This window comes from Alligator sinensis, unplaced genomic scaffold (genome assembly GCF_000455745.1).
Source record: "Alligator sinensis unplaced genomic scaffold, ASM45574v1 scaffold554_1, whole genome shotgun sequence".
Lineage (NCBI taxonomy): Eukaryota > Metazoa > Chordata > Crocodylia > Alligatoridae > Alligator > Alligator sinensis.
Window position 1 is genome coordinate 1,201,265 of NW_005842424.1, and position 11,400 is coordinate 1,212,664.

The window sequence follows — 11,400 nt, forward strand, 5'->3', positions numbered from 1 at the left end:
GACTTATTTGGGTAGGAAGATGCATGTAGTGGGTCATCTAGTCAAGTGCTAAATTGGGGAATGACTGTGTTGAGTAGATAAGTAAAAGGAATATGGAAAAAAAATTATATACCCTGTATTACACATCTTCAAATTAAGTGTTTTATTTTTTCTTTTTCAAATTGTGGTCCTGTTAATGTTCTATTTTAATTCTTCCAGTACTCCTTTTCATTCAGGTAAAACAGGAAGAAGCTTTTGCTGAAAAGCAGATGATTTTGGAGTTAGCTTCTGCTGAGAAACAAATGCTGGAATTCAACTCTAGTGAAGTTCTCTCTGGGATGTTCATCCTGCAAAGCGCTGAGCAACTTAAATTTCAGTTCATTTCAATGATTTCCAGCACTTTGCAGGATTGTTTCTTTGATCACAGAGCTACTCTACCCATTGCAGTACAATAGCATTAACTTTATTATCCCTAACTTCAGGAAATGCCATTTAAATAATTAATTTTGTTTTCTTTTAGTGCATTGATACCAGTTTATATACTGCAAGCACAAGTGAATATGTAAGTTGGGTTTCTAAGTTTGGCTTTGACTGCTTTAAAATCTTACATTGCTAGGACTTCTACAGTAACTTCTATGTAAGGCAATCACTGTCTAATTTGATCCAAGTGCCTGAAACTGTATCATTTGCATTAAAAATAACAGTTTCCAGTGTTTATATGTATTGATCATTATTGTTATTGTATTGTTATTGAATTGCTTGTTATAGATATTAGTAATTTAAGAAGAGAGGCCAAAATTATTTTATCAAAGGAAAGAACTTCACTTTATTCCCAAAGAACGGAAAACACCTACAAACATCAGGTTCCTATAGATGTACAGGGAGCCTGCTCCAACATGCTGGACATCCACCATGTCAGAACACACTCAATTAATTGAGTCTGCTTGAGCATGGACAAGGCATGCTTGGTGAAGAAGATGGAAAGAGGCCATCGGCAGGCAGGTGGGCGGGGAGTGGCTTCTGGGAGCAGGATGGGTAGGTGGGGCTAGGACCACTTTCCACATCATGTGTATCAGTATCCCTGTGCTGAAAAATGGCGGCAGGGCGCTTTGAAATAAAACATGTTTGATGAGCTTTAGCTCAAAACACCCTGCTGCCATTTTTTCATTATGTGGATGTATGCAGTTCACTAATAAAAGTGCCCAGCACCATGTCCCAGAGCACATATGATTCTCTAGTACTGGGAACTCTCTTATACAACATATTGAAATAACTGTATATTATAGAGCCATCTATCTTCAGATATTCTTAGCTTTATTCTTCCTCCTAGTAGAAGCTAAGGCCTAGATCTTTTGAAGCATCTAAACTCCTGATACTTGGTGAATTTGGGCCTAAGTACTTTGCAAAATAAATTATATCAGTTTGGAATACAGTTCATATTTTAGAAATTGCATCAAAAAGCTTGCCTATGTTGGGAATGGAACATGACTCTACTGCAGGCCATGGCCTGGTGTGGTCACTGCCTCATGATCCTGGCCCCAGCCCTAGCCCCACCCACCCATCCTGCTTCCAGAAGCTGCTTCCTGCCCACCTGCTTGCCGATGGCCTCTCTGCATCTTCTTGGCCAAGTGTGCCTTGCCTACTAGGGTCCTGAGCCTGTCTCTATGGAGACCCCCCAACCCCACCTGGTCCGTCTGGCACCTCTGGATCAGTCTAGTAATTTACCACTTAGGGAGTTTTGGTGAGCTGTTGGGGCCAGGGATGGGGAGTGCTGACCTGGCCTGCAACAGCTCACCAAAACTCTCTAAGTGGCCCTCTAGCCCAAATTATTGCACACTCCTGGGTTAATACCTTCTCTAATGTGCACAGCTCTGACCTGCCACTAGAGGACCAGGAAGCAGGGTCTGGGTAGAAGCTACCAAACCAGCTCAGTGCCTGTCTGGCTCTCTAGCTGTCTTGTGGCAGCATAGGCTCTTCTGCTCCTGGATCAGGCCCCTCCACTCCAGCTGCCCAGATTAGTGGGTGCTACCCCCAACCTGCCTGCCTGGATTGAGACCAGACCACCCCTATTCACTGCAGCTCCCTTCTCCCCAACCCTCTCCCTGTGGCCTTCCTGCAACTTCCTGCTCCTCCTACCCCCTGCAGCTTTCCCCCACCCCCAACCACAGCTCCCTGCTCCCTTGTCCCCCTCTTCCATGACTCTTCTGAGAGCTCTCCACTCCTCCCTCTGCATATATGGGGGTGGGGGATGCTGGGAGGGGTGCATCCTGAACTATTGGAAGAACTGCCATTTGCTGGGACTGGCCCCTTAGGACTGTGTAATTCCAGCTGGATATATTCCTTTCACAAAGGGGAGTATTTCTGAGACACTCAGAGGGCACTTAGCATAAGTTTTCCCACTTTTAATGTGTTGACACTTATGCCTTAAGTGTCTTTAGTTCAGTCTAAGGGTAACCTGTAACAACATCCATAGTCTCTTCAAGGCAATTTTTTCACCTTCCTGGAAAGACTCGTTCATAGTGTATGAGATGTCAATGTCATAGTGTCACAGGAAAGTAGGGCTAGAAAGGACCCCAGGAGGTCATCTAGTCCAACCCCCTGCTCAAGGCAGGATCATCCCTCTCTAAACCATCCTAGAAAAATACTTGTCTAATGTCTTCTTTAAAGATTTAGGTACAACCCTCATGCAGAGCTCTCAAGCATAATGTTATATATGTCCTGTCTCTGAATAATTCAACTAGACAAAAACACCTTTTAACTTGTCACAGGTAAAGCAGGGAGAGAAGGGCACTTTCAATGTCCAGCCACTACACAGACAGGAAGTAGTTTGTTAAATGTGCTCAAGAGGTTCAAGGAAGAATACTATGCCTCCCTCTTCCCCCCCCTGCCTCCCTCCCCACTCCTCCCTGGCACTACAGAGGAAGACAAAAATCCCTACAGCAGTAGTTCTCAACCTGTTTTCCATAGCGGGCCATACTTACAACTCTTAATGTGTTATGTGGGCCATGCTATACAGCTAAGGGGGCCCCCAGCTGCCAGGGCTATGGGTACAGGGCCAGGGCCCACAGACCCTTGCCCCACCCAGCAGTCCACAAGAGCCAGATGCCACCCATGGGAGGAAGCAGTTGCTGCAGCCAGAGCAGTGTGCAGAGCTCTGGTCCCCTCCCCCCTGCAGGTGACATGGCCTGAGTGAAGCCCATGGGTGAGGGTGGATGTGGGCTGCCCACTGCAGGCTCAGGGATCCCCACCCTGTTGCCCTCCCCCCAGGGCCTCCGGGGCCCAGTCGGTGGAATATGGTATCAGTGGGTGGGGAGTCTTAGTGCCACTTCTGGGAGCCCTCTGGGCTACTCCCATTGAGAGCAAAGCCTACCCCAGTAGGCTTACTGCATAGTATTTTTACTGTGCAGTCAGCCTACATCAAATTAACTGCATGTGTAAACATGCCCAGTGTGACCCTGAGCAGAGGAAAAAGATCTGTTAGCTAGAAGCCTCTGGATTTTCTAAGTTCCAGAAGGAGTATCAACACAATACGCTCAAAAGCCCCAGCATTGGCTGTTGCCAACAGCCAAAGCTTCTGAGGAAAGTGAACCCCCTTGCCACCTCAAAACACCAGTAGCAACAGAAGGGGCCTTCCTGGCCCTATGTGACAATGAGAAAAGCCTGGAAGCATGGATAACTAGACACCAATTGGTACTACAACCTGGGAACTGCAAGGAACACATAGGTTCATAAATGCTAGGGTCAGAAGGGACCTCAATGGATCATCAAGTCCGACCCTCTGCCCATGGCAGGAAAAAGTGCTGGGGCTATGTGACCCCAGCCATGTGCTTGTCCAGTCTCCTCTTGAAGACCCCCAAGGTAGAGGAGAGCACCACCTCCCTTGGAAGCCTGTTCCAGATTCTGGCAACCCTGACTGTGAAGAATTTCTTTCTGATGTCAAACCTAAATCTAACTTCTTTCAGTTTATGGCCGTTGTTCCTGGTTATTCCAAGGGATGCTCTGGGTAAACATTTCCATGAATCACACAAATTGATTGGAGAGCCAGAACTCCCTTTTCTATTATCCTATCCCTTCCATAACTTATCCCAGATTCTTTAATATTCATAAAACCAATGGTCCATCTAGCCTAGTATCCTGTCTCCAGCAGTGGCAGGGGTGGAAGCTTTAGAATGAGAACATTGAACTGAATGGGCATTTATACACAAGTGTGGAGCCTGCTCCGACTTGCTGGAATTCCAGAGCATTGGAAATTGGATTGGTCAAGTCTCCTAGAGTGTGACAATTGCCATGCCATGCTCTAGCAGCCTCCTGCATCTCATGTATCAGCCTCCCCACACTTAAAATTGGTGGTAGGGGTGCTTGGACTAAAGCTCATTGAATACCTGCACTGCAATTTTGAAGCATGGGGATGCTGATACAGGAGACACGGCAGTGCTTTAATTAGAGCACCTCTTGGAGCCTCTCTAATTAAAGTGTGGACCCCCTCCCACTCCCAGAGTATGTGTAAAAGTGCCCACTATTTCTAGAGTGATCTATCCCCTATTCATTACTAGGGATGCAGCAATAGAGATTTTTTGGGACAATACCGATAGCTGATTTTTAATGAGCCATGTTAGCCAATACTGATCCAATCACTGATATACAGCCCAACAGCATGGAGAGTGATGGCTGGCTGTTAAGTCTGTTGTGGTGGCGGGGGTGGGGGGAAGGAAGGGGCATGGGCGGGCAGTTCAAGGCCCCTGCAGTGACAGAGGGAGTGGGGCTGGGCCTATGGCCGGGGAAAATGCTGCCCAGCTGTGGCAGGGCACAGGACAGAGCTGTGGCTCATCTGGGTGGTGCAGGGAAGGGGAGGCAGCTCCCACTGCTGCATGTATCCCAGGAGGGCGTGGGAGGTGGTGTTCCCCTGGATCTGCGTGCGGGGTGAGGGCAGGCTGCCACTGAGGCCTTGGGCCGGGGGCAGCACCCAGCTCTTCCCAGCAGTGGGCTGGGTTGGCCTTCACTCAGGGTGGGTGGCAGTAGCACTGGGAGGGGGCTACGGGGGGCCTGCAGTCAACCCCAAATTCGCTGTAGCCTCCCCAACCCCCACTCCCAGTGCCAGTGCCACCTGCTGCAAGTGCAGCCCAGCTCAGCCCCCTGATGGGAAGAGCCTGGCATAGCCCCAGCCTGCAGTGGCAGCCCACCCTCATCTTACGCAGATATCTGGAGTCACATGCCCCCCATGCCCTCCTGGGATGCGTGCAGCAGTGGGAGCCACCCCCCTCTTCCCGCATCCCCCGGACAAGCTGTGGCTCTGTCCCATGCCCCACCCCAGCAGGGCAATGCCTGCCCCAGCCCCAGCCCCACTCCCTCCATCACTGCAAGAGCCTCTCTCGCCCCTGCACACACCCCTTCCCTCCTCCCATGCCCTTTTCCTCACAACAGATTTACCAGCCAGACCCGGCTGCTTTCCACACTGTGGGGCTGTGTTCTCGGATACCTGAGTGCTGCACTGCTGCTGCGCGCATGCATGCAGCATTTATCAGCCACAATATCGGCCACATCAGCCAAAAAAGCTGATTGCCGACACAGTCAATTTCCCTTATATTGGTACCAATCCAATATGGGACTGATGTATCGGTGTACCTCTATTCATTACCCTTCCTGACATCCACCATTACTAGTTTAGAGATGCCAGAGGAAGCTTCAACTGTTCTGTTCAATAGCTAAATAGCTATACATAGATCAATCATCCATGAATTTATTTAGCACTTTTTTTAACCTATGCTATCTGCCCCTATCACCTCCCATGGCAATGAATCTCATGCACTGCATTGCATAAAAAAAAGACTTTCTCTTGGTAGTTTTAAACATGTCTACTATTCTTTTCAGTAGGTTTCCCTAGTTCTGGTATTTTGGGACTTGATGAGCGACAGCTTCTTGTTCATTTTGTCCATACCCTTCATGATTTTATAGACCTGTCATTTTCCTCCTCAGCCTTCTCCTTTCCAAAATGAAGAGTCACAGCCTTTTTATCCTCTCCTCATATGGCAACTGCTTCATACCTCTAATTATTTTGGTAGCTTTTCCCTGTATCTTTGCTAATACTACTACATCCTTTTGGAGATGGAAACTAGAACTACACACCATGGATTTGTATAATGGTATGATGATGTTCTCCATTTTGTTTTCAGTTCTCTTCTTAACAGTGTCCATAATTTTATTGGATTTTTTTTAGTTGCCACGGCACATTGCACTGATGTTTTTAGAGCACTGTCTACAATTCTTCCATAAACTTGATCCTCTCTAATTTTCACTTGGTTTGGGCTGCAGAGCTCTTCTCATGGTCTTTGAACAACGCTCTGGGAGGTCTGTGTTGTGGGGGGAAAGCACTTGGGCGTTCCAACTGTTGTTCTGTGCAACATGTCAGGCATGGCTACTCCTAAATCATCCCTGACCAATGCTCATCCAACCTCTTCTTGAAAACCTCCAGTGAAGGAGCTTCCACAACTTCCCTAGGTAGTCTATTCCTTTTCCTCACTGTTCTAACAGTAAAAGTTTTTCCTGATATCCAATCTTACCCCATTTTTGCTGCAGTTTAAAGCCATTATTATGCATTCTGCCCTCTATAGCAAGGGAGAAAGCTGCTTACCCTCTTTATGGCAACCTTTCAGATATTTGAAAACTGTTATCATGTCCCCCTGCCCTAACCGACTTTTCTATAAGCTAAATAAACATGCTTAATTCTCTCCACTTCTCCTTGTATGACTTGTCTTCCAACCCCTTTATCATTTCTGTCACCCACCTTTGGACCTTCTCTAACTTCTCAACAACATCCTTCTCTAACTTCTTTAAACATCCTATTTAAAATGCAGTGCACAATACTCTAGATGAAGCTGAACTAGTGTTAAGTAGACCGGCATTATTGCCTCCTGTGTCTTACCCCTCTAATACTGCTACTGCTGCCACAATTTCAGGCTGAGCCCCCCTCCACATCCCAGCTGGTGTAGGACTGGAGCTTCCCTTGCCCTCAGGACAGTGGGACACACTGGCAGCAGCAGGTGGAGGAAGGGGGAAGGGGAGAGGAGGAGGCTTTAAGAAAAGTCCTCAACTGTTGCTCCTATAGCATGTTCTGCCCGCTTTGGTGGGGGAGGGGGTATAGAATGGAAGCAGGGGGTATAGCCACCCCTACAGCACTGTTCCCTGCTGCCATCCCCCTTTATAAAATCCTGGGTCCACTTCTGAAAGAAGAGGATAATACAAGGCTTCAAGCATCTGAACACTCAGGCTCAATACGCTGAGGAAATCAGTCCATATTTTTCTCTCTTTCTATTTATAAAATGAGGATGATGATACCCACTGTTTTTCTTTTTCTTAATGATTTGAGATATAGAGGCTAAGAACTACTACTAATAGTAGTGCCCATTTTCTCTTAGTTATATTTTAAATCCCTATCCTCATCACTTCTTCCATTACTTGTTCTTCTCCAAGGCTCTTATATCCCACCCTAGCTTTAGATTTCATTTAGCATATACATGTTTACATTTTATGACTGATATATCTGTATAAATACTTCTCAATATTTAAATGAAAATATAGATACACATAGATCAAAACAGGACACTTATATGTACAATTATTCATTTATTTCTTTAATATTTTGAGGTAAAGTCATTTTACAATTGACATTTTTTTTCATTTTTAGGGTGGATGTGAAGAATCGGTGATGAATTGCTTTTTTTCAGAGATGGAGGTGGTTAGGCATGAAAGTAAAATCAAGCAATGTACAAACAATGAGAGTGTGAATACTCTGCTGCGCAATGCAAAGCCATACAAGGTAAGTAAGTGTTAAGTACAGTTAAAAAAAAAATCATGATCAAAAACTATTACTATCATAACAGGAATAAATGGTACCCCCTTTGCATGCAAAGTGTAGTATGGTACAAACAGACTGGAAGCCTCAGACACACATGCACGTATTTATTGTGAACCAGATTAATGACGTGGGGACTGTCTGCTGGCTATATTGATCCCAGGGGCCCTGCAATACCCCTCCTCCTTCCCACACACCATGATTGGCTTCTAGGGTCCCAGTGCTGCCCCCTCATGGGGCCCCACTCCAGGATTGGGCCCAGCAGGGCTGGCAGTGCCCCTGCCTGGCCCTACATGCTGGGACTGAGACCAGATCTACCACTCCCCTGCCACCAAATTTCTAGACCCATGGAGAGCCCTGCAGGCCAGATGACATGGTGCAATGGACTGGATCTGGTGCATGGGCCAGAGGTTGAGCACCCCTGGTTTAGCCTGTCTGCAAATAATATTTTGAAGACTGCCACCAAAACAGATACTAAACTAGCTGGAGTTTTGTGTATGTGTGCGTGCATGTGTGTAAAATGGTATCCTTGGGAGAGTATTTTCAAATCTCAGTACCTAAAGTGGGCCATATTTAGACATCTAAGCAAATGTGACCTAATATTCAACGGGTAAACTACCGCTAAAGTCCCTGGTGGCTTTGAGTGCTCACCACATTTACAAAACAGGGCATTTACACAGTACAGTATTTTGATGCCTGGGTGGTCTATACAGAGAGAATTCATGAGAATAAGGAGAGCAAAGAGAGCAAGATTGGATTCTCAATCAGAAGAACCAGATCTGTACTATTAATACTAAGTAATTCTTTATCCAAATAATTCTAACTTTTACAGCTTCCTCTTTTTCAGAATGCAAGCCATGTAATGAAAGCAAACTGCAAACAATGTGAACAGTATGAAGAAAGAAATTTTACAGAGTTTGTAGAGAATTTTAAAATCCTAGTACAACATTTGTTCAAAAATATGTCATGAGGATTGTGCTTAGGAGCAACTCAAAACCTCACCTGCTCCTTCAAGCAATATAATCAAGAAAGAATGTAGCTAGATTGGCTGGCTATTCTAAGAGCCTTGTTATGAGAGAGCGGCAGAAAAACAAATGGAGACAAGAATGTGAACTATGGACTGTTATTTGTGTAATGCAGAAGATCAGGCTAATCAATCACAATGGCTCTTATAGTTTTACAATCTAAGAAATTTGTATGAGGAGTACAGCCTCACTAGCAGCTCCAACAGCTGCAGAGCAAAATCAGATTGTTCATATCAAATGATAACAGCTAACAGTACTGAAATTGTGAAAAATATTATTGACCATTGGCCCAATCAGCTGAAAATTGGTTTTTTCAGGGTAGATTTGTTTAGCAACAGAAATTAATGACTGGAGTGAAGTATGTTTTCATTTAGACATGAAGTCCTGTTTCGCAGAAGGAAAACAAACAACAAAGATAGTTACCTTACACCAAAATCCCCATATTTACAATTCCATTGAACCATGGACCTCAAAGACCCTGTAGCTTTGTTTCTTCTCAGGGTCATACTCACCACTTCTCCTCCTTGTCTTTTGCTCTAACCTTCAACAGGCTGAATCCTAGTCTTCACATTTTGTATTTGCAGTCAAGGAAACACTTGAGCCTACTTAGCACAAATATGACATGCCATATATGTACCTCGAGTGGCAGTTCAGCCTTTTCTTCCACCCCAGTTGTTGGGATTTTAGTTCTTCTTTGGGTGAGCTTGAAATGACATATTTGGTACAGTCATTGACTTCAAGAAAGTCTGACTATTTTTGTGAGGCCATGCTGCAGTTCCTTTTTCCCTTTTTATTATGCTAACTTTATGCAAATTATACTCCATTTAAAACTGGAGGAATGGAATGGAGAATCAGGCCCAGTTTGTCAAGTGTCAAAATTAGTTGCTATGTCTTTTTAGCAATGGATTGTGCATCTTGCATCTAACAAACATGTGCATGGTATTCTGTCTTCATATGATTGGGTTTTGACATTTGGTTGCTTTGCACAGGTGGTAAATGTGTCATTAATTTTATCCGACCTGAATTTATTATATTTTTGCAATAAAGGAATCCCTTTCTTTAGATAACGGAATATGTCTTCAATTAACATATGACTAGACAGCTATTAAATATCATGGATACATTAGTATTAATAGTGCTGTCTCTGAATAACTCACATGGACAAAATCCACCTTGGGATTGATCTTTATTAGATCAAAATAAGGAAAGAAAATGTACATGATAGTCCATGTATAAGGATCCCAACAAATAAATTTATTCTGTGATTGTTGACCATTTTGACAAATGTGTATATCCAGCAGATGGAAGCATAAAAGGATCTTGTGATGATTTCTGTATTATTTCTATTACAGTGTCTGAACTACGATTTGTCTAGATGCCTCAATCAGTGAACAAAAGGTGAAAAATGGACTATGCCATTTGGAGCTAACGCACAAGTTACATATGCATTTTGGGTCCCATTACCATCATAACAGTCATACAGCAGGATTGTAAATGTCCCAGAAAAAGGCTTAATAGTACTCAAACAAGCATTTTAAACATATTCTCCTTTAAATATTTACAAGGGATTTCAGCTATATGTTACTAATCATCACTGTGTTGAAAAACTTCTTCCCAAGTCCGCTATCTTAGCCAGGCACTGTTACTTAACTTCTTTCCATCTTTTTTGCTTTTCTTTATTACCTCTTTCTCCAAATTTAACAAAACTGTTAGGTTCATGGGCAAGGAAAAATGTTTTTTTTACCATCGTATATGGAAGTTTGTTCATAGTGTTGTACAGGAACAAATAGACCAAAACAAATAGACTGAAGTTTTAAACTTATCCAAACTATTAATTTATATCAATTCATAGAGTTCTATTTATATACCAGTCCCCTTATGTACTGCACAATTTAAGAAGGCAGGGCCAGTGTGCACAAACCTGACTTCCCTGGCCTCTTATATTCAAAATAAAAGCAGTTAAAGCACCTTATCACAGTCAAAAGAAACGCAAGAGTTTTTCATTCCCATTTCCATGCATACAGTGGGGATATGCTGATAAGAAAGACAGTCCCCTTATCTGACCTTGAATGCCAATGCTGGGATGCAAATAAACACCACTGAGAGGTTGTCACAATTTGAATGTGTCATGTTTTCCTTGAAGTTTTGTGACCAAACTGGACAGGGTACTCAAGTGAGGCCTCAATAGTTCTGAACAGGGCGGATGAATTACTTCCTGTGACTTGCATATGTACAGAATAGATCTGAAGTATACTGTTAAGATTTTCTGTGAGAAGTACACGTGTTTACTTACATTGCTTGATGCATACCACAGACCTTCAAACACTGGAGAGTGGGAGCAAAACACCCACTGAGACAGATTCATAGATTCATAGATGCTAGGGTCAGAAGGGATCTCAATAGATCATCGAGTCCGACCCCCTGCATAGGCAGGAAAGAGGGCTGGGTCTAGATGAGCCCAGCTAGATGCATATCCAACCTCCTCTTGAAGACCCCCAGGGTAGGGATCTTTGCTCCCCCTGACTCCCTCGCCCACTACCCAGCTTG

The 11,400-nt window shown here is 44.3% G+C and overlaps 1 protein-coding gene across 14 annotated transcripts in view; it reads left to right on the forward strand.

Moving 5' to 3' along the window:
* Window positions 1–10,987, forward strand: part of IL15 (interleukin 15) — a 74,120-nt gene extending 63,133 nt beyond the window's left edge. For 10 of the 14 annotated variants that reach the window (XM_025211703.1, XM_006030128.3, XM_025211707.1 and 7 more), the window contains 3 exons: window positions 500–541; window positions 7,661–7,792; window positions 8,661–10,197. In XM_025211703.1, coding sequence (XP_025067488.1) covers window positions 500–541; window positions 7,661–7,792; window positions 8,661–8,798 — 312 coding nt within the window. In that variant the 3' untranslated portion in view covers window positions 8,799–10,197. The other 4 variants (XM_025211713.1, XM_025211709.1, XM_025211710.1 and 1 more) reach the window with 4 other exon arrangements.
* The last annotated feature ends 413 nt before the right edge of the window (window positions 10,988–11,400 follow it).